The sequence below is a fragment of the Eubalaena glacialis genome, chromosome 8 (genome assembly GCF_028564815.1).
Source record: "Eubalaena glacialis isolate mEubGla1 chromosome 8, mEubGla1.1.hap2.+ XY, whole genome shotgun sequence".
NCBI lineage: Eukaryota > Metazoa > Chordata > Mammalia > Artiodactyla > Balaenidae > Eubalaena > Eubalaena glacialis.
In genome coordinates, this window is record NC_083723.1 from 126,328,956 (window position 1) to 126,352,602 (window position 23,647).

General features: G+C 47.5%; 1 protein-coding gene across 1 annotated transcript in view; it reads left to right on the top strand.

The window, feature by feature from the left end:
* DPP6 (dipeptidyl peptidase like 6) overlaps positions 1-23,647 on the top strand; it is a 792,296-nt gene that overhangs the window by 670,318 nt on the left and 98,331 nt on the right. The window contains exon 10 of the mRNA XM_061198976.1: positions 1,491-1,588. Coding sequence (XP_061054959.1) covers positions 1,491-1,588 — 98 coding nt within the window. The remainder of the gene's footprint in view (positions 1-1,490; positions 1,589-23,647) is intronic.

Here is a 23,647-nt window from a genome sequence, read left to right on the forward strand (position 1 = left end):
GCAGCTCTGCATTATTCATCAGCTCCCCCGCCCAGCCGACTCCCAGCGTGGAGCTGTGATAATCAGACGTGTTATGAGCAGTGCAGTAAACAGAGGCAAGATTAATCATTTCCCATTACATTGCAGTAAATTCCCATCTTTGCTCAGTTGAATTTTTCGGCAGCTTTACTTTCTTTTAAATAATGGAACTACCGTTAATCATTTGTCTAAACTTCATTGCAACCAAAATACATTACCTCCCTTGTGAGTCCGTGGTGACAAAAACTCACACTGCCCACTCTGGGGGCACCCTGTCCTCTAGTTCCTTTTTTAAATTCTGGGACGTCAGAAAGACCCCTGTCTGCGCCTGGTCCCCTGGGCCTGGGCTGTTCTGTCCTTGGTCATGTTCTGACCCATACTGTTTCTAATTGCTTCCCACAAAAAGCCAGCAGAACAGCAAGGGTGCAGGAGTGGGGCAGGGGACGGATAGCCAAAGCCCGCTTTGTTAGCAAGTCACAGCGTCCTGGCGTGAAGGGAGGGCCTGATGCCGAAACCTCTACCACCCACTCAGTTGGAGAGAGGCTGGTGCCCAAGAGAGTGGACGCAGCTCTGCCTGCACCCACCTGGTGACAGGGTCCCCACGTCCACCCGGGACTGCCTTGGAAGGACCCCTCCAGCCTCTGCCAGTGAGCCCTGGGCCTCAGCTTCCAAGCCATCAGAGGGCTCTGGGAGCTGATGCCACGTGCCGTGTATACCAGAAATACGGGACGTTCCAGCCTGCAGTTTGCAGCAAGAGGGGCGACAGTGTCCAAGCGAGGCCAGTGATGTCCCCAGAGTCCCAAGCCAGAGAAAGGAAACACCAGGTGTATCGGTCAGCTCAGGCTCCGTAACAAGCACCACAGACTGTGCGGCTTAAACAACAGAATTTATTTCTCACGGTTCAGGAGGCTGGAAGCCAGAGATCACCTAGAAATGGAATGGTTTCCCTGGTGAATCCTTTTATGAGAGCCGCCCCCCCCCAATCCAGGAGTGATGTAATGACCTGAAATCCAGAAAGATACAGGCCCCCTGATTTTACAGTGAACTCTGGGACAGGTGCTCTGAAATTGGAATTATAAAGCCCAGATGGCTCAGGATTTGGGGTTTCACGTTTTAATAGAAAGTCAGCATATTCTGGCCAGCAGAATTCAGACGCCCACTTCCAAATCAGAGGCATGAGCTGGTGACCCATCTGACGCCTGCCCTGTGTGGGCCTGAGTCCCTCCCTCACCCCAGCATCTCCATCTGGGGGGGCAGAGGAGCCTGGGCCGTCAGACCCAGCAGCCTTGTCTTTCCTGCCCTGCCAGGCCGGTGCGTGTTCAGGGAGGGGGAGCAGGGATGAGCAGCTTCCTCTTAAAGGACTCCGTCCTCCCCACGCTGAGCCTCTTGTGAATCTCCTGGCAGCCTTAGTGCCCAGGCCAGTCCAGGCGGGAGGCGGCTCACTCACATCTCTTTCCCCTTTTACTTCCCAGGCTGGATGTGAAAACCCCAGTATCTCCCTGCACGTCATTGGCCTAAATGGACCCACGCACGACCTGGAGATGATGCCGCCTGACGATCCACGGATGAGGTTTGCACCCTTTCCTCAGTTATGTTAAGACGATAATAACGAAACCAGTGTCCATTTACATGGTCTCTTTAGGCTCAGATTTATTTTCCTGCTAATCTAAACATCCAAGAAAACGGTACATTTTCTAAAGTTTTCCTTACTGCTTTATGATTTGGTTTTTCTGGGAAAGGAACACCGGTCAAACCAATGCTACTCTTTCTTGCCTTATGTCAGGCCCAGATTCTCCTCCCCGGAGGCTGGGCTTCGGGGGCGGTGGGGGGCAGGTAAGACTGGTCAACCACGCATGTCCGGAGGGAGCACATGGCCGGGCACGTGGCAGGCTTCGGAGGGCACCCCTCGGATGAACAGATGCAGTCTTTCCAAGAAAATCCATGTAATCGGACCTCTTGTGAATGGCGCCCCATTTTCAGAGCATTATTTTAGAGCGTTACTGGCTTTTGCCAGCTCCAGGAACTGAGTGGTGAATTCTGTTCCAATGAACCAAATCTCCCAGTTGGTATAACAACTGTGTAGTTGGTGGAACATGTTGACAGAGGCAACTGTCCTGTTATTAAAGGCTGTAGGTGGATTTTATTTCCTAATCAAAAGAACTGAGTAAAATCTATCTTTGTGAAAGGGTCTGAATATCAATTTCATTCTGTCCCAAAGTTCAGGCAGGCTGGGGACTGGTTATACTTCCGGAGTCCACTTATATCAGCGTTAAACCTCGCTCTGTTGAGAATATTGATGGGAGACTCAGAAGGAGAAGGGAATGGCACCAGGATCCACCCGTTTATAGATCTGCAAGTCTATACGTGGGCCCAGTTAAGTTGAGAATGATCCATTCTGAGGGTCAGCAAATATCCAGCCCACGTTTTGCCGTGACTCCAGCCTGAGTCTTCACTATTCAGTTAGGAAACTCTACATTATTAGTAGCTTCTGGCAGCTTCCGGAAGGGCAGGAGCTGTGGCCTCAGCCACTCTTACTCCTCCACAGGCCCAGCTCAGGGCGAGGCACACGGGCACTTGGATCCACTGGTCCGTGATGGCGTGGACTCCTCCTGTGGTGGCTTCCACCACTGTCCTTGGCAGGACCCACCTGCCTGGGGCCTCTGCAGGATCCCGCTGAGGTTCTTTCAGCTCTTCTGTCTCCAGTGATGTGTAAAATGCTGTGAGGTCCTCAGGTGGACAGGCCAAGCCCAGGGCTGCCCGCTACCTCTCGCTCCCCGCCCTGGAGCGGCCTTCCTTCTCATGCAGCTGGTCCCAAGGCCTGGCTCTCCATGGCCCCTCCTAGGGGAGTGGGTCCTTAGTGTGCGCTGGTCGGGGAGTCGAATCAATTTGGCTGATGATATTCTTGCTGTGATAGAAGAAACATTGCGATTATTGCTTTGTCTTCTCTGCCGAAGACCCAGGTATTTCATTGTTTTCTTCCAGCTCCATCCGTGCCAAGCCTCCTGGGGCCTGGTCCAGCAAACTCTCTGAATTGATATGGAAAGTCACCTGGAAAATTTAAGCCATCTGTTTGAGTTAATTGAAAATCTCGTTTAGTCCATTTGGTGATGCTGTTTCCGCAGACTTGATTAGCTTCAAGGACAATGAAAAATTCGCCTCCGTCAGGGCTGTTGAGACGCGGGCCTCAGGTTTTTTGCTTCTCCAGTTTCCTAAGCTAAACGCGGTGATGCTTTTCCTATGCAGTGTAAATCGCAGAACGTTAATGTCACACTTTCTCATCTCCTTCTCCGTCACAGCCTTGGGATTTTTCAAAGTGAGCGCAGATCTATCAGAAATCATGCAGTCAGTGTGAGCGGCCGTTTATCGAGCGTTTATTATTTGTGTCCGTTAGACTGAGAATTTAGCATGAATGAAACACGGAGGTTACGATGTAGGGGAAGGATAGGCCTTGAATGAATGGTTAGAAGCAAGTGAAGGATTGCAGGCTTGAGAGGGGGCGTGTCGAGTGGGGGGCCTGGAAGAGGAGGCCCCCCAAGTCTGAGGCTTTCTCGCCCCTGCCCTGCCGATATTCGGGGCCAGGGGAATCCCTTGATATGGGGGCTGCCCTCTGCACCGTGGGGACCTCAGCCACGTCCTTGCCTTCCGCCAGTGGATGCCGCGTGACGGTCAGAGATGCCGCAGACTGAGAACCGCTGGTTCCCAGTGAAGGGTCACAGGCCGGCTGTCAGGGTCCAGGTCCCAGTTCTGTGCTCTTGGACAAGTTACTCTTCGCCTGTGTCATTCTGTTTCCTCAGCTGCAAAATGGGGATGAATATTAGTAGTAAAAAGGTTTGCTCTTGTGGGTGGCCGTGAATATTAGATAAGTCACACGGCACAGCACTGTCATCCCGTCTCACGGCTGTAAATCCTGCCTGTAGGCCAACAACACTCCCCTTTGGAACTCAGCCCTGCCGTGCCCTCGGAACTTCAGGTCTATTTCTAACTGCCGGCCCAACATCTCCCCTTAAACTGGCCAGTTGTGGTTCTCGGGCAAAGTAAATGAGTGTGTGTTGAAGATTTTATTTAACTCATTAATTGATAAGGGAACCAGTGCAGTGTTAGAACCAGTCCAAAAGGCATTTGACAAGCTAGGTGTATGTGGACAGTTTGACAAAGAAATGTAAGGATAAGTTTGGGGGTTACAGATCCCCCGGGGCCCTAAACTGTAACCTTGGGGGTGGGGTATCTGACCCACCAGACAAAAATCCATGGAGACATCCACCCCAACAGGGGTGTCCAGGCCATCGCAAGCCAAGCCCGGCGTTGCACGGGAAGATACGCGTGATCTCGTTTGCTCTTTGCAGGTTTCAGAGAAATTCTCTAACTATCTCTAAATGGCAACCCAAACTGAACTCAGTGAAAACGGAATTCCCGTTCCCCCTGGAGCCCTGCTCCCGGCAGCCTTCCCGTCTCTGTTCAGGGCAGCGACCTTCTGGCACTCAGGCCTCTGACTTCACTCTGTGTCTTCCACAGGGTATTTCTCCTGTGTAACCAGCATCCGATGGCGTCTCCCCTGTCCCGTCTCCGCTCCTGCCCCCGCAGGGCCCTCTCCTAAACCGTGTCAGATCACTGCTCTCTCCGCTCAGAACTCCCTGCGCTTTCCCGTTTCTCTGGGGTAAAAGCCAAACTTCCTACAGTGGCCTAAAAGCCCCAAATGCCCTGCTAACCTCTACTCCACCTCCCCCCACCCTCCTCAAGTCTGCAGGGCTCACCCCTTTTCCGGGGCGTGGCCGGGGCCTGGCTCTGCCACTAAGCTCCTCCACACAGCTGGCCCGCAGGTGCTCTAGGTCCTGGCCAGCACCCTTCCTGCCCCACTCTAGTTTTCTTCACAGAAGGAATCCCAGCAGGATGTTCCCCACACTTTATTCCTGTGTCCCTTCCCCGCCCATCACCTAGAACATAAACTCCATGAGGCAGGGATTTTGTCTGTTTTGTGCAAAGCCCGATCTCCAGTTCCGGAGCAGGGCCTGGCGCGTAGTACAAGCTTGGTAAACCTTTGCTGAATGGGCAAATTAAGTTTAAAATTAGCCAGTAAAATCCTATTTCATTGGAGTCACATTATTATGATGGTTTCCGTGCCCTTGTACATTGGATGTCTTAAGCTGAGTGCAGTTTAGGGGATCCTTTCTATTACAGGAAGGTGATCTGACCTGTGACAAATCTGTACTGTACACTATGTAAATGGCTAACAAGTCAGTTGCAAACCAACTGAATGTACAAATCTTAGTGCTGGTGCTGAAATCTCTTCAGAATAGTCATTATGATCTCAAAGTTTGTTTCAAAATTTGCAAGCATCAAGTGTCAGTAAAACTGAAGGTGAAACACTAATGAATGTTGAGTTCTCATGCTTTAGGTGTACTTCCTTTTTAGAGTTTTTGGTTCTCTGCTATTTTTACTGTACTGTTTCATTTAAATTTCCTACACGTGAACTTTGTGTGATTGAAATAAAACTGCAGTATATACATGTTAAAAACAAACAAACAAAAAAACAAAACAAAACAAAAATCCTATTTCAATAGGATTCTTGAAGATATGGATTTCTTTGGTTATCCTAGTACTTTTCTAAGAACCAAAACTTTAAAAATATTTAGCCATTGCTGACATCCTGCTGTCTCAAATGCAGGACGCCGTAGGGGAGACCACACTTTACCCATCCTGGGTTTTCAGCTGGGAGTCTCACAACAAGACAGATTAACAGGAGGGAAAAAAAAACCAGTTCATTCACGCATGCGGTGCACATCACCTGGAAAAAATCTCAACAAAAAACAGCTCAAAGCATCGATTTACAGCTACAGCTTTTACAGCATCTTCAACCAGGAACAATAAATTCATAGAGAATTAACAGGACAAGGAAAGCAGGTTTAGGGTTCCAAGGGTGGCAGCCGTGGGAAGGTAAATAAACCAGAGGACCTAGTGGAGGAAGGTGTGCTTGCAGGTTCCCCGGTGCATCTCTGGGCCAATAAGAGTCTGTCTCCAGGAAAAGGAGACTATTTCCTGCCTTCAGGCAGAAAAGGGGGAGTTTTTTCTGGGTTTGCTGCTTCCTAATTGCCTTCAGCTCAAAATAATTTTCATGTCAAAAAGGCATATTTGGGGGTGACATATTCTGGTTTCCTTCAACACTAAAGGAACTAATCTAGAAAAGGTAACAATAAGATACTTACTTTGTGGAGGGATGGAAAAAGGAAGGAGACCTAAATGATGTCCTCAAAGATCTAGGCAGGGACAAACAAAGAAATATGTAACAGTAAAAAGGTAAGTGCCACAAAATAGGCATCTGTTCTTTTCAGAATTTTGCTGAAGGAGTGAGAAATCCAGGGAGGAGGGTCAGGGGGAGGAGGAGGGCTTGGAGGCACAGGCAGGATTTGGCCTCACTGGGACATGGCTAGAGGGATATTCCAGGACCCAGGAGGGTGCGGGGTGGTTCCTGGATCAGGTGTGAGGCCCAGTTGTGGTTGTGGATTGAATTATAAAATTGTGTGTGACCCAGAGCTATTTACATTCTCCTTTTCTCCTTCCAAACTGGGCGTCTCCGTTTGCTGGCTTGCTTCCACCCTTGTCCTTCCCCCTGCCCTGCCCTCGGGAGCAAGGGCGTGGCTGTCGTGTCCCATGGGCTGGTGGCTGTGTCCCCTGGGGCCCTCACACAGCCCAGATGTGGGTCCCACCTTCTCCCATTCCACAGAGGCGGGGGCCGAGGACCCAGAGGTTAAGGGATGGATCTGAATCCACACAGAGCCTGAGGGGGGCCCTGAACTCAAGCCAGGCGGGGTCACCCCTCCCTCCCCGCACAGCCTCCACGGAAAGAAGCGGAGCGTTCCGGAAGGCCAGGGCTCACTTTCGGCAGGCTGGTCAGAGCCATCGAGAGGAAGAAGTCAGACGCTTCCTCTGTCAGCCGTCTCACCTTTATGCCATTCACTTCCCGTCCTCTGTTGTTTGCTTGTCAACCACCCTGAGCTCCCCTCCAAGAGTTCTCAGGGGAAGATGAAGACCGGCTCCCGAATCCTTGCCCTGGGAAACTCCTACTGGCATCGGCACGTGCCAGGTGCTGGGTTAGGCCCGTGATGGCCCCTCCACCTGTGGCTCGAGTCCAGGTACCGCGGCGCCTCGTGATCAGTGGCCGTGTGCAGCGTGGCGGGAACGTGGGTGGCGAGTGCCAGGGAGGGCGTCACACGCAGCCCCACCACTCACGATGCCAGAGCAGAGCTGAGGCCACCTGGGAGAAGGGTTCCACCAAAAAGAACTAAGGACATTGACCCCAGTGGCACTAGGCCGAACGAACGGGGGTGATGCCTCCCAAGCCTCTCCAGGAAGTGCAAGCGCAGCTTCTCCTGTGGGTGGAAGAATCTAAGTGGAAAGCATTATGCCCCGCGGGTCCTGCAGTTTTTACCATTTCACGGAGAAGCCCAGCTGCACCGATAAAAACAAGAGCAGTTGTTTTTTGCTGTTTTCTTCGGGCCTCTGCGGAGCTGCCGAGCTGGGTGTTGAATTAAGATGCAGCAGATCCCCCGCGGGATCATGCTGAAGACGTGTTGCGCTACGCTGATGTGTGTTTCTATTCTCCTCCTACAAACACCCCGTCAGATGCAGTCCAGCCGCCGGCCCGGGGCGCCCGTCCTGACTGCCTGGCAGCATCAGGTCGTCAGGGGGTTGTTCACAGAGCCTGAGAAGGGAAGCAGGCGCTGTGTCCCTGATGCTCCCAGGCTAGCGACGGCCTCTCCCCGCCCACCACCCCTCACTTCTATTTTATTTCACTTCCGTGTATTCACTTTACTCTCCAGCACCAAGATCTAGATGTGCCCCGTTCAGGGCACACCTTCCTTGGTCAGTGCAAGAGCTCTCCTGTATTTGTGCTTTTCAACTTTATTCTCTACCCTCATGCTCCCCCACCTCTTAGGCACCGATTTAAAATGTGTTTAAGCAGCCTTTTCCCCGTCAGTGTTCGTAAAATGTACTGTTGCGTGTGTGTGTGTGCACTTAACTTTACACACATGGCACTGTGATAGAGACACAAAAACATAGATGTGTGTGCACGTCTGTGTGGATCTGTTGCCGCTTTTTTCACCCGGGACTCTGTAAAGACCCAGCGCATCAATATGTGTGTGTGCAGCTCGCTGCTCCTAACTGTGCACGTTCCCAGGAAGCTTGCCCTCTCGGGGCGCCGCTGCCTCCAGGCTCCTCCTACAAGTGCACTGCCCGTGACGCACCGCCTTCTGACCTCGAGAGGAAAGGCAGCTTCTTCCTGCCCAGTCTGTAGGAGGTATGGACTCCCTGAGAGACCGGTATATTGGATCCAGTGCAAGCCTTTATTCAGGATTAGGGGCAAGACAGAGGTCATCAGAGCAATGGAAACATCACAGAAAAACAGGGTCTTCATTCCTAATGACCTGAGCCCCACCCCCGTCAACAATTAACCACCACCTCCATTCTCACAACCACTACCATCACTACCACCACCACCACCACCATCATCATCATCACCACCATCACCTCCTCCACCACCATCACCACCATCACCATCACCTCCTCCACCATCACCGTCACCACCATCATCACCACCACCATCATCACCATCACCACCACAGCATCACCACCACCACCATCATCATCACCATCATTATCACCACCACCATTGCCACCATCACCACCACCTCCATCACCACCACAACCTCCGTCACCACCACCTGACTACCCCATCGTTGCTTTTTTAATTAGGGATAGAACCAAGGCTTGAACCCAAGATTCCAGACACCTAACCCGCCACTCATATCATTGTTCAAGAGTTTTCACATCTACTGTGTTTCACTTTGTGCTTAAACTTCCAGGTGGCACAAAGATAGAAGACAATTTCTATAAGTCTCTCCTTCCTAGTTTCCTCCATCAGGGGTCTGGCCTGGGTTTGGGGTTTTTTAAAAGCTCGTCTGGTGATTCAGAAGTGTGGCCAAGGCAGCACAGCCCTTCTCGGGAGCAGTAGTTTTCATCTGGGATGGAAGTTCTGTCTCATTTTCAAATTTTTGTTTTTTGGTTTTATTTTTTATTTTGATTGCTTTACAATGGTGTGTCAGTTTCTGCTTTATAACAAAGTGAATCAGTTATACATATACACATGTCCCCATATCTCTTCCCTCTTGCATCTCGGTCCCTCCCACCCTCCCTATCCCACCCCTCTAGGTGGTCACAAAGCACCGAGCTGATCTCCCTGTGCTATGCGGCTGCTTCCCACTAACTATCTATTTTACATTTGGTAGTGTATATATGTCCATGCCACTCTCTCACTTTGTCCCAGCTTACCCTTCCCCGTCCCCGCATCCTCAAGTCCATTCTCTAGTAGGTGTGCATCTTTATTCCCGTCTTGCCCCCTAGGTTCTTCTGATGATTTTCTTTCTTTCTTTTTTTTTTTAGATTCCATATATATGTGTTAGCATACGGTATTTGTTTTTCTCTTTCTGACTTACTTCACTCTGTATGACAGTCTCTAGGTCCATCCACCTCACTACAAATAACTCAGTTTCGTTCCTTTTTATGGCTGAGTAATATTCCATTGTATATATGTGCCACATCTTCTTTATCCATTCATCTGTTGATGGACACTTAGGTTGCTTCCATGTTCTGGCTATTGTAAATAGAGCTGCAATGAACATTTTGGTACATGACTCTTTTTGAATTATGGTTTTCTCAGGGTATATGCCCAGTAGTGGGATTGCTGGGTCGTATGGTAGTTCTGTTTTTAGTTTTTTCAGGAACCTCCATACTGTTCTCCATAGTGGCTGTATCAATTTACATTCCCACCAACAGTGCAAGAGGGTTCCCTTTTCTCCACACCCTCTCCAGCATTTATTGTTTGTAGATTTTTTGATGATGGCCATTGTGACCAGTGTGAGATGATATCTCATTGTAGTTTTGATTTCCATTTCTCTAATGATTAATGATGTTGAGCATTCTTTCATGTGTTTGTTGGCAATCTGTATATCTTCTTTGGAGAAATGTCTATTTAGGTCTTCTGCCCATTTTTGGATTGGGTTTCTTGTTTTTTTGATATTGAGCTGCGTGAGTTGCTTGTATGTTTTGGAGATTAATCCTTTGTCAGTTGCTTCATTTGCAAATATTTTCTCCCATTCTGAGGGTTGTCTTTTAGTCTTGTTTATGGTTTCCTTTGCTGTGCAAAAGCTCTTAAGTTTCATTAGGTCCCATTTGTTTATTTTTGTTTTTATTTCCATTTCTCTAGGAGGTGGGTCAAAAAGGATCTTGCTGTGATTTATGTCATAGAGTGTTCTGCCTATGTTTTCCTCTAAGAGTTTGATGGTGTCTGGCCTTACGTTTAGGTCTTTAATCCATTTTGAGTTTATTTTTGTGTATGGTGTTAGGGAGTGTTCTAATTTCATTCTTTTACATGTAGCTGTCCAGTTTTCCCAGCACCACTTATTGAAGAGGCTGTCTTTTCTCTACTGTATATTCTTGCCTCCTTTATCAAAGATAAGGTGACCATATGTGTGTGGGTTTATCTCTGAGCTTTCTATCCTGTTCCATTGATCTATATTTCTGTTTTTGTGCCAGTACCATACTGTCTTGATTACTGTAGCTTTGTAGTATCGTCTGAAGTCAGGGAGCCTGATTCCTCCAGCTCCGTTTTTCTTTCTCAAGATTGCTTTGGCTATTCGGGGTCTTTTGTGTTTCCATACAAATTGTGAAATTTTTTGTTCTAGTTCTGTGAAAAATGCCAGTGGTAGTTTGATAGGGATTGCATTGAATCTGTAGATTGCTTTGGGTAGTAGAGTCATTTTCACAATGTTGATTCTTCCAATCCAAGAACATGGTATATCTCTCGATCTATTTGTATAATCTTCAGTTTCTTTCATCAGTGTCTTATAATTTTCTGCATACAGGTCTTTTGTTTCCTTAGGTAGGTTTATTCCTAGATATTTTATTCTTTCTGTTGCAGTGGTAAATGGGAGTGTTTTCTTAATTTCACTTTCAGATTTTTCATCATTAGTGTATAGGAAAGCAAGAGATTTCTGTGCATTAATTTTGTATCCTGCTACTTTACCAAATTCATTGATTAGCTCTAGTAGTTTTCTGGTAGCATCTATAGGATTCTCTGTGTATAGTATCATGTCATCTGCAGACAGTGACAGCTTTACTTCTTCTTTTCCGATTTGGATTCCTTTTATTTCTTTTTCTTCTCTGATTGCTGTGGCTAAAACTTCCAAAACTATGTTGAATGATAGTGGTGAGAGTTGGCAACCTTGTCTTGTTCCTGATCTTAGTGGAAATGGTTTCAGTTTTTCACCATTGAGGATGATGTTGGCTGTGGGTTTGTCATATATGGCCTTTATTATGTTGAGGAAAGTTCCCTCTATGCCTACTTTCTGGAGGGTTTTTTATCATAAATTGGTGTTGAATTTTGTTGAAAGCTTTCTCTGCATCTATTGAGATAATCATATGGTTTTTCTCCTTCGATTTGTTAATATGGTGTATCACGTTGATTGATTTGCGTGTATTGAAGAATCCTTGCATTCCTGGGATAAACCCCACTTGATCATACTGTATGATCCTTTTAATGTGCTGTTGGATTCTGTTTGCTAGTATTTTGTTGAGGATTTTTGCATCTATGTTCATCAGTGATATTGGCCTGTAGTTTTCTTTCTTTGTGACATCTTTGTCTGATTTTGGTATCAGAGTGATGGTGGCCTCGTAGAATGAGTTTGGGAGTGTTCCTCCCTCTGCTATATTTTGGAAGAGTTTGAGAAGGATAGATGTTAGCTCTTCTCTAAACGTTTGATAGAATTCGCCTGTGAAGCCATCTGGTCCTGGGCTTTTGTGTGTTGGAAGATTTTTAATCACAGTTTCAATTTCAGTGCTTGTGATTGGTCTGTTCATATTTTCTATTTCTTCCTGGTTCAGTCTCAGAAGGTTGTGCATTTCTAAGAATTTGTCCATTTCTTCCAGGTTGTCCATTTTATTGGCATATAGTTGCTTGTAGTAATCTCTCATGATCCTTTGTATTTCTGCAGTGTCAGTTGTTACTTCTCCTTTTTCATTTCTAGTTCTATTGATTTGAGTCTTATCCCTTTTTTTCTTGATAAGTCTGGCTAATGGTTTATCAATTTTGTTTATCTTAAGAACCAGTTTTTAGTTTTATTGATCTTTGCTATCGTTTCCTTCATTTCTTTTTCATTTATTTCTGATCTGATCTTTATGATTTCTTTCCTTCTGCTAACTTTGGGGTTTTTTTGTTCTTCTTTCTCTAATTGCTTTAGGTGTAAGGTTAGGTTGTTTATTTGAGATATTTCTTGTTTCTTAAGGTAGGCTTGTATAGCTATAAACTTCCCTCTTAGAACTGCTTTTGCTGCATTCTGTAGGTTTTGGGTAGTTGTGTTTTCATTGTCATTTGTTTCTAGGTATTTTTTGATTTCCTCTTTGATTTCTTCAGTGATCTCTTGGTTATTAAGTAGTGTGTTGTTTAGCCTCCATGTGTTTGTATTTCTTACAGATTTTTTCCTGTAATTGATATCTAGTCTCATAGCGTTGTGGTCGTAAAAGATACTTGATACGATATCAGTTTTCTTAAATTTACCAAGGCTTGATTTGTGACCCAAGGTATGATCTATCCTGGAGAATGTTCCATGAACACTTGTGAAGAATGTGTATTCTGTTGTTTTTGCATGGAATGTCCTATAAATCTCGATTAAGTCCATCTTGTTTAATGTATCATTTAAAGCTTGTGTTTCCTTATTTATTTTCATTTTGGATGATCTGTCCATTGGTGAAAGTGGGGTGTTAAAGTCCCCTACTATGATTGTGTTACTGTCAATTTCCCCTTTTATGGCTGTTAGTATTTGCCTTATGTATTGACGTGCTCCTGTCTTCTTCTTGGATTGATCCCTTGATCATTATGTAGTGTCCTTCTTTGTCTCTTGTAATAGTCTTTGTTTTAAAGTCTATTTTGCCTGATATAAGAATTGCTACTCCAGCTTTCTTTTGATTTCCATTTGCATGGAATATCTTTTTCCATCCCCTCACTTTCAGTCTGTATCTGTCCCTAGGTCTGAAGTGGGTCTCTTGTAGACAGCATATATACGGGTCTTGTTTTTGTATCCATTCAGCCAGTCTGTGTCTTTTGGTTGGAGCATTTAATCAGTTTACATTTAAGGTAATTATCAATATGTATGTTCCTATTACCATTTTCTTAATTGTTTTGGGTTTATTATTGTAGGTCTTTTCCTTCTCTTGTGTTTCCTGCCTAGAGAAATTCCTTTAGTATTTGTTGTAAAGCTGGTTTGGTGGTGCTGAATTCTCTTAGCTTTTGCTTCTCCATCAAATCTGAATGAGATCCTTGCTGGGTAGAGTAATCTTGGTTGTAGGTTTTTCTCTTTCATCACTTTAAATATGTCCTGCCACTCCCTTCTGGCTTCCAGAGTTTCTGCTGAAAGATCAGCTGTTAACCTTATGGGGATTCCCTTATGTGTTATTTGTTGTTTTTCCCTTACTGCTTTTTTTTTTTTTTTTTTTTTGAAGATGAGATTTACAAAGGATATGGGACTGGTGCTTTAAAGCAGATGGTTCTGGGTTTACTTTTTTTTTTTTAAGTATTTATTATTTTATTTATTTTATGGCTGTGTTGGGTCTTCGTTTCTGTGCGAGGGCTTTCTCTACTTGTGGCAAGTGGGGGCCACTCTTCATCGCGGTGCGCAGGCCTCTCACCATCGCGGCCTCTCTTGTTGCGGAGCACAGGCTCCAGACGCGCAGGCTCAGTAATTGTGGCTCACGGGCCCAGCTGCTCCGCGGCACGTTGGATCTTCCCAGACCAGGGCTCGAACCCGTGTCCCCTGCATTGGCAGGCAGATTCTCAACCACTGCGCCACCAGGGAAGCCCATCCCTTGCTGCTTTTAATATTTGTTCTTTGTATTTAATTTTTGATAGTTTGATTAATATGTGTCTTGGTGTGTTTCTCCTTGGATTTCTCCTGTATGGGACTCTCTGTGCTTCCTGGACTTGATTAACTACTTCCTTTCCCATATTAGGGAATTTTTCAGCTATAATCTCTTAAAATATTTTCTCAGTCCCTTTCTTTTTCTCTTCTTCTTCTGGGACCCCTATAATTTCAATGTTGGTGCATTTAATGTTGTCCCAGAGGTCTCTGAGACTGTCCTCAATTCTTTTCATTCTTTTTTCTTTATTCTGCTCTGCAGTAGTTATTTCCACTATTTTATCTTGCAGGTCACTTATCCGTTCTTCTGCCTCAGTTATTCTGCTATTGATTCCTTCTAGAGAATTTTTAATGTCATTTATTGTGTTGTTCATCATTGTTTGTTTGCTCTTTAGTTCTTCTAGTCCTTGTTAAACGTTTCTTGTATTTTCTCCATTCTATTTCCAAGATTTTGTATCATCTTTACTATCATTATTCTGAATTCTTTTTCAGGTAGACTGCCTATTTCCTCCTCATTTGTTAGGTCTGGTGCGTTTTTGCCTTGCTCCTTCATCTGCTGTGTGTTTCTCTGTCTTCTCATCTTGCTTAACTTACTGTGTTTGGGGTCTCCTTTTCGCAGGCTGCGGGTTCATTGTTCCCGTTGTTTTTGGTGTCTGCTCCCAGTGGGTAAGGTTGGTTCAGTGGCTTGTGGAGGCTTCCTGGTGGAGGGGACTAGTACCTGTTTTCTGGTGCATGAGGCTGGATCTTGTCTTTCTGGTGGGCAGGTCCACATCTGGTGGTGTTTTTTGGGGTGTCTGTGGCCTTATTATGATTTTAGGCAGCCTCTGTGCTAATGGATGGGGTTGTGTTCCTGTCTTGCTAGTTGTTTGGCATAGGGTGCCCAGCACTGTAGCTTGCTGGTCGTTGAGTGGAGCTGGGTCTTGGCGTTGAGATGGAGATCTCTGGGAGATTTTCACCGTTTGACATTATGTGGAGCTGGGAGGTCTCTGGTGGACCAGTGTCCTGAACTTGGCTCTCCCACCTCAGAGGCACAGCCCTGACTCCTGGCTGGAGCACCAAGAGCCTTTCATCCACACGGCTCAGAATAAAAGGGAGAAAAAAAAGAGAGAAAGAAAGAAGATGATAAAATAAAATAAAGTTATTAAAATAAAAAATAATTATTAAGAGAAAAAAATTTTTTAAGTAATAAAAAAAACAAAACAGACAGACAGAACCCTAGGACAAATGGTGAAAGCAAAGCTATACAGACAAAATCTCACACAGAAGCATACCCATACACACTCACAAAAAGAGGAAAAGGGGAAAAAATAATATATCTTTCTCCCAAAGTCCACCTCCTCAATTTGGGATGATTCGTTGTCTATTCAGGTATTCCACAGATGCAGGGGACATCAAGTTGATTGTGGAGATTTAATCCGCTGCTCCTGAGGCTGCTGGGAGAGATTTCCCTTTCTCTTCTTTGTTCGCACAGCTCCCGGGGTTCAGCTTTGGACTTGGACCCGCCTCTGCATGTAGGTCGCCTGAGGGCGTCTGTTCCCGCCCAGACAGAACGGGGTTAAAGGAGCAGCTGATTCGGGGGCTCTGGCTCAGTCAGGCCGGGGGGAGGGAGCGGTACGGAGGAGCCGGGGCGAGCCTGCGGCGGCAGAAGCCGGCGTGACGTTGCAGCAGCCTGAGGCGCGCCGTGCGCTCTCCCGGGGAAGTTGTCCCCGGATCGTGGGAGCCTGGCCGTGGCAGGCTGCACTGGCTCCCGGGAAGGGCGGTGTGGAGAGTGACCTGTGCTCGCACACAGGCTTCTTGGTGGCGGCAGCAGCAGCCTTAGCGTCTCATGCCCGTCTCTGGGGTCCGCGCTGATAGCTGCGGCTCGCGCCCGTCTCTGGAGCTCGTTTAAGCAGCGCTCTGAATCCCCTCTCCTTGCGCGCCGCGAAACAAAGAGGCAAGAAGAAGTCTCTTGCCTCTTCGGCAGCTGCAGACTTTTCCCCGGACTCCCTCCCGGCTAGCTGTGGTGCGCTAGCCCCTTCAGGCTGTGTTCACGCCGCCAACCCCAGTCCTCTCCCTGCGATCCGACCGAAGCCGGAGCCTCAGCTCCCAGCCCCCGCCCGCCCTGGCGGGTGAGCAGACAAGCCTCTCGGGCTGGTGAGTGCTGGTCAGCACCGATCCTCCGTGCGGGGATCTCTCCGCTTTGCCCTCCGCACCCCTGTGGCTGCGCTCTCCTCCGTGGCTCCGAAGCTTCCCCCCTCCGCCCCCTGCAGTCCCCGCCCGCGAAGGGCCTTCTTAGTGTGTGGAAACTCATTTTCAAATTAAAGATACTGTCCCGCACCTCCATCCCTGAATCTGCCATCCTACTAACATATTTCTAATCTAGGCTTTTGTCTTTATATTAAAGTCTGTGGGAAGATATTTGTTTTATCTGAATTTGACTTCCAAATTTATTTGAAAGTGTTTGAGGGATGAATTACAAATGCATCAATGATCTCTAATACCCACAGAGCTAGACCTCACTCTGTTTCTGCCTCATGTGTTAAAGTAATGACCTGGGTACCGAAATATTCAAATGAGTTCATCTTAGGAAGCAGTTGAAGGGGATTGGCTCAACCAGACAGCTTTTGTGTTGACGGTATCAGATCAGGGTGTGCTTTTTATTATCCATGAGGGCAAGAAGCTCTTTGTGGTGACGGCAGAAACATGGAAGCTCCGGTCTGGAGAAATGCCGGATCTTCATTCTACTGATGCATTGAAAAGGGAATTCTCAATGTTACTGTTGATCACAGGTTTCCATGTTCTCAGCAGTCAAAATGTCCAGTGCTTTAGAAGCCTGGAAATCTGGTCTTGGATGTCCAGATGAATAAATTTCTGGTGAAGAACACATGTTCTGCATTGTTGTGGTCCGTGTTTGACCAGCAGCCAGATTGTTCTGAAGACAGTGTAACTAGATATGCAAGGAATGATTAGTGTTTGGCAGACTTACACAGAGCAGGAGACATCAGAACAACAAACCGTGCCTCTGCCTTCCCATCCCCGTAAGTAAGACCCCTCCATTAGCCAGCAAGCTCTATCAGCCAGCAGAACTGTGTTGACATTTGAGGACGTCAGCAACATACCGGACAGGATTTTCAGGCCGTGTCACAAGGCTGGGTGAGCCAGATGACAGTAAACTCGGAGGGCGTAGTGACAGGTACAGGTTTCTCCCATGGACCGCAGTTGGCAAATCCACACAGAGTGGATGGCAGCTGCAGGAGAGTGGGATTTGGCAAATTCACCTGCCGCCTTGTTTTGAAATGTGTCAGCCTGCACTGAGGCATGAACGACTGGGGTTCACACCTGCCCCCCGAGCAGGCTGGTCCCTCACACCCATCCTCCAAAGAGCTGCCTGTTGCTGGGACTCTGGGGCTGGAAGGGCTCTGAAAGTTCCCCTTATTTCCCTTCCATTTTCTCCACAATTTACAGAGGAGGCAAGGGGACCCCCAGAAGGCAGGTGACTTGCTCAGAATCACGCTGATTCTTCACGGGCCAGGCCTGGAATCCAGGTTTCCAAATCTGGTGTCCTTTGGGGTACCATTTGTTTCTGCTCTGCCCGTTCAAGCTCTCCGAGCTCCCAGGATCTCTGTAAGCAGACCCTTTCCCACCACCGGCTGTGTCCACTTGTATCTCATTCTCAGGACCAGTGCTCTGAGCGCCTGCTCTGAGCTAGACATTCCGATGAGGAATGGGATACAGTCCCGCCCCTAAAGACTGATGAGTGGATGGAAGACAGCTTCCTTCACCCTTGGCAGGTGGGGTCTCCTGGGAACTGAGTTCTTCCCATCCCTACTGCTGAGCTTTGGGATAAATCTGTTCTCCCCTCTCCCCAGGGTCTGATTACAAGTCAGAGAATAGCTGCGTCACTGGGTCTTTTGAGCTGAATTACAAGTGGTCTCTAGTGGACCCGTCCCTCCTCCTGGTTCTTCTGTCTTAGCCTGAAATCTTCAGAGCGCCGCCCGACATGCTTCTTTCCTTCCCAGTGGGTCATGCGTCTGTGACAGCTACTCGTAGGGATCCCTGCACACACACAGGCGGCCGCGCCCCGGTTGTCATTTGAGGGACAGAAGCCCACGTGCTGTCTAAAGCACTGACTGTCAGGGCTGACGGCCCGTCACCTGGGAGCATCAACATACTAAAGTGTGACTGTGTCCAAAAACATCTGGACTTTGCTAGGCAGAAGGACTAAGAAGAAGGACCACTGTGATAGGGAGAACGCACCGATCTCGGAAATCCGTGAGCATCTCAGAATCAGACAGGAGCAGGTTTTCTTCTGTAGGGTAAAGAAGGAGGGTCACAGGGGTGGGCTGAACCTCGGGAGGGGAAGCCGGACAAGGGGGGGAGATGACCGGTGGGGTGGCGCGGGGAAGCGTCCCCCGGTGGTCAGCTGGTCCCCAGGAGACGCTGTAGGGGGGCCGTCCATGTTCGGGGGGTGCGCTTGCTCAGGCTTGGCGTGAGCAGAGCTCAGGGACCTGGGGGGAGTAGAGGCGCCTGGCAGGTCTGGCCCAGGGCGGGCAGCGGGCAAAGGAGCCCTCGGTCGGCTGTGTGACGGGGATGGGCACGGCGGGGGTGGGTCTGAGATGGGGCAGTGGGCTTGGGGGAGGTGATCGTCCCGTAGCCAGCACAGGGCGAGGGAGGGGGTGGTGGGATCTGAGGGGAGGGACGTGGACAAGGTACCCGTTGCAGAGAGAAGCCGAGTGGCTCTCCACGTGGGGCTTGGCGGCAGGCCTCGCAGAGCTCAGTGTAGCCCCGCCACAGGCACCCTCGCTGAGAAAGTGGTGTCGTGGAGAGAGTGCCTGGCGGGGCCGGCCAGCCCTGCGGAGGACTGGCTGCCCGCCTGACCTGCCTGCGCCAGGAGGCCACTCCTCAGGTTCCTCATCTGCAAAAGGAGGGACCCGGTCCCCTGGCATCTCAGGACCACTCGGCTCGGAGTCCATCCGGGCTCAGGGTGTCCCCCGGGCACGTGGGCACCTCAGCTGTTGCTTCCACCTCAAGTGCAGCACTCCGGGCAAGGACAGCTGTGGTCAGGGGGCTGCTGTGGCCTCCCTCCTGTACTCTCAGTGTCCCAGCAGGAACCGAAGGGATTAATTCCCACAGCATCTAACCAAGGCTCTGTGCAGAAAGGGGGTGGGGGAGGAAGCCCAGCAGGCCCTGCAGTGCCTGGGTCTCTGCTCCCGTCCCAGGTCGGGAGGGGCAAGGGAAGGAGGAGCACCCGGGTCGCTGGGACACAGAGCCCCGCGGAGCCGGCCAGCAGCAGGGGCTGGACTGTGCGGAGGAAGCAGTAGGGTCAGTACCCGCCCTCCCTTCTCCCGTGCTTCGAGCCCCTGCTGCTGCGTCCACGGGGCAGCCAGAGCCCCCTGAAGCCACCTGCACAGGCGAGCCCGCCCCTCCCCAGCACAGAACAGGGTGGGAGGGATGCAGGGGGCCCGCAGAGGCACAGGGGCGGCATCCAGCGTCTCCCCAAGTGGCACCGGGAGTCTCAGTGCCCAGCAGGTGCTTAATTTATATTCTACTGAGTGGACAGGTCAGGTACGTGGGTGGGTGGATGGATGGACGGATGGAGGGACAGACCGATGAACAAAGAGGTGGATGGGTGCTGAGTGTGTGGAAATGACAGGCTGGAGAATGGGTGCCATGAGATTTACCTACACTTCTCCAGTTCAGAGGATTCCCTTCATGTTCGAAGCATGTAAACTGCGGAGTAAGGCCTCCACAGTCCCTTGGACGACACCCCCTCCCATTCCTCATCCCGACATCTGGCTCTGCATGGTAGCCTCACCTCAGACAGAAGGGAAAGGTCACGTGGCCTCTTCCTACGTTGAAAGTGAAATTATGGAAATATACATCAAATAGTGACTTGTTTTACAGTCACACCATTCTTGTATTTTGCAAAGTGCAATCTGCCTGCAGATATTTTTGTACAATTATGTGGCCGCTCCGAGCGCATCTCAGGTGTGGAGCCGTACACTTGTTCCCAGCAGCATTTGGTATTTTGTGTCATTTCAGTTTGTTCAACGATGCCTTCTAATAAAGAACATCTTTTTTTTTTTTAATTTCCCTCTCAAAGTATTTTTCTGCTCCAGCTTAATCCATGGAATAAACGTCACTGGAAAATGCCAGCGTTCATCGCGGGCTCTTTAGTTCACTAGATAAGCAGGCCTTTTGCTCCCTTGCCCTTTATTGCCACACAACTGTCAGAACCTTTACCAGAATTTGGGAAACCAAGAAGTGACGGCACATTAAGCCCTGCGAGAGAAGCAGTGCTCTATTAATATTTTATGGCAAACAAATGGACTAATAAAAAATTCATATACTGCTCGGGAGGACTCACTGTATTTTGATTTGAAGGCATGTTTGGCTGGAGATTCGTAAGAAGGTTGTAATATTTCCTCAGCCAAGATGTGCTTTTCAGCAGCCGCTGTTCCCATGTGCTCCCAGGCTCGGCATGACCCTGCTGCCATCTGTCAGGGCGGTCCTCACCCTGTACTGAAATTTGTGGGTTCTGTGTCTGTCTCCCCACAAACTATGAGCTCCCCTATGACCAGGCTTTGGGCCTCTGCCTTCCAGCACCTGGAACTGTGTCCACGCTGAGCCCTGACTAAATAAATGCTCTTTGAATGAATAAAGTTATTTATGGGCAGATAAAGAGCTTTAGAATAAAGAGAAAATTGGTAGCATTTCTTCCAGGCATCTTGGCTTCCTGTTAATTGTTTGGTTTCATGTTCTTTTTAAAATGCACCTTTTACAATTCTCAAAATATAATTATCTATTTTCTGTGATTATCAAAATGCTTCTGTATCTCACTTCATCTCAACATTGGATCAATCCTTGTGTCTCTCAAAGCGCAGCTCCATCTCACCTTCTGAGATTATTCTACTTCAAATCCTATTTTCTCCTCTCCTTTAACTGCAGCCAAACTTCCCTTTATTCTAAAGCACCTTACCTGCCTACGAATTCGTTTATTCACTCAAATAACATCTAGTGAGGGCAGAGATGGAGATAGGGTTAGAGATCTGTGATTACGTGGCAGGTGGAGTGTCCTCATGTGGTCTGCCCACCAGGCATCACTTGGGTCACTTAGTTTGGAGGTTCTCAACCTGGGGCACCATTGGGATCACCTGGGGGCCTCATTAGACCACAGGTGGCTCAGCCCCACCCAGAGCTTCAGATTCAGTGGGTCTGGAGGGAGGCCTGAGAATTTGTGTTTCCAATACTTCCCAGGGGGTGCTGGTCTGGGCACACCACCTGTGGACCACCAACTCCAGTAATTAAACGGAGGGTGCAGAGACTGTTTCCCCTCCAGTGCTGTGAGCTTTGGCGGATTTTGCAACAGATACCCAGTGTCACCGTTTCTGCTCTGATCATTTCTCCCTGGACAGGCCCCGCCTCCCTGAGTGTGGGTGACAACATGGGGTGCCTGCTGCCTGGGTGTGCCCAGGCCACACAAGACCCGTGGAGATGGCTCTCCCATCTCCGTCCATGCATCTTGCAGGTGGCAGTGTGTGTGTGTGTGTGTGTATGCATTTTATTTCCTCTATGGGTTACCTTTATAAACTTAAATAATACTCTTACAAGTTTCTCTCATACAGACAAGAATTTGTAGCTCCCCAATTTGTAGGAAGGATCTAGAAGTCCTGCCCTTTCCTACAGGTCCCTTCCCTGTCTCTCCCACCTAGAAACTTCAGTCTTTTTTATAATTTTTAAATCATTGAGGTTGATGGCATTTGCATCCTGCCCTGAAACCATAACTAAATATTCCTTATTTATCTATAGGTTGATTCTAAAAGACCAAAATCAATAAATAGCATTGATTTTATCTTAAGTAATTATCTCTTTTGGTAGAGCTAAGTAGCATCCTCTGATTGTGTCTCTTTTTTGTTGAGCTTTTTGTTCTTCCTGGAGTTTTTAGTTGTTTTTATTTTTTACATGAACTATTTGATTTTATCATACTCTCACTTTCTTTTCCCCACACTCTATCAGGTTTTCTCTTGCATTGCCTTTTTCTCCAAATCTGTCTCTCCAAGTCCACTCCACTGCCCTGACTCTAGTCTGGACTAGTTATTCTTTATAACATCTGCACTAGTGCCACCCTGAGACTCCCCGTTACTGCTGTCCCACGTTGGAGCCACTGTTTCTTAGATTTCATGTCATCTTCTTTCTTGATTTACTTCCACTTTTGTCTGGAGTACATCCTCCAGATGCTTTCCCAATGAAGAACCATGGGAAGTAAACTTTCTGAGTTCTTAAATATTTAAAAATGTCTCTTTTTCTTACATCTGTTGAAAATTTTACTTACTTGTAGAATTGTAGTTTGAAAATCATTGTCCCTCAATTTGGGGGTATAATTCCATCTCACATTCAGTGTTGCTGATGACAAACCTGATGTTTATCTGATACTCGTTCCTCTGTGAATCACGTACTTTTTTTTTCCTGTAAGCTTTTAGGATGAAGTAACATATCTAAATGTGGGTAGGGTTTCTCTGTTTTTTTCATTCGTCATCTGTCTCATCCAGAGACTCTCAGATGACACTCCTGTCCAAGCACATTTCCCAATCCCATACTGTGTTGCACCTCGACCTCCAGGTCCCCCAGATTTCTCTGGGGTTAACTCTGCAGGTATCTTGGGCTGCTGCTTTTCAACCAGGCTCGTCGCTCGTACTCTTATGTCTGCGTCCTGTCTTCTAGAAATGTGGTGAAACCTTTCCTGTTATCTTTATTAGTGTGGGTATATACCTATTTTACTCCGTCATTATCATTGCAGTTATGTTTCTGGACAGAGAAGACATAAATAAATATGATAAACCCACCAACTGAAATTGGAAACTTGCAGTTACCCTTAATAATCTTCTTATTTAAAAGTTCATCTCTGCACTATAGGAAATAATAATCGCTTGCCATTCCACTACCCATTGGTAACTAGTGTGGGTATTTTGATAAATTTTCGTATGACACTTTTTTCTAGAAACACACACTTGTTCTTTATTTGTTTTTTTTCTTTTTTAATAAGTCATCTTCCCAGCACCATTTATTAAGTCTTCCTTTCCCCAATGATTTGGGTTGACACTTTTATTAAATATTAAATTCTTTTATTTATTTATTTTTTAATTTAAAAAATTTTTTAAACATCTTTATTAGAGTATAATTCCTTTACAATGGTGTGTCAGTTTCTGCTTTATAACAAAGTGAATCAGTTATACACATACATACGTCCCCATATGTCTTCCCTCTTGCATCTCCCTCCCTCCCACCCTCCCTATCCCACCCCTCTAGGTGGTCACAAAGCACCAAGCTGATCTCTCTGTGCTATGCGGCTGCTTCCCACTAGCTATCTATTTTACGTTTGGTAGTGTATATATGTCCATGCCATTCTCTCACTTTGTCCCAGCTTACCCTTCCCCCTCCCCGTATCCTCAAGTCCATTCTCTAGTAGGTCTGCATCTTTATTCCCATCTTGCCCCTAGGTTCTTCTGATGATTTTCTTTTTTTTTTTTTTTTTTGGTTCCATATATATGTGTTAGCATACAGTATTTGGTTTTCTCTTTCTGACTTACTTCACTCTGTATGATAGTCTCTAGGTCCATCCACCTCACTACAAATAACTCAATTTCGTTCCTTTTTATGGCTGAGTAATATTCCATTGTATATATGTGCCA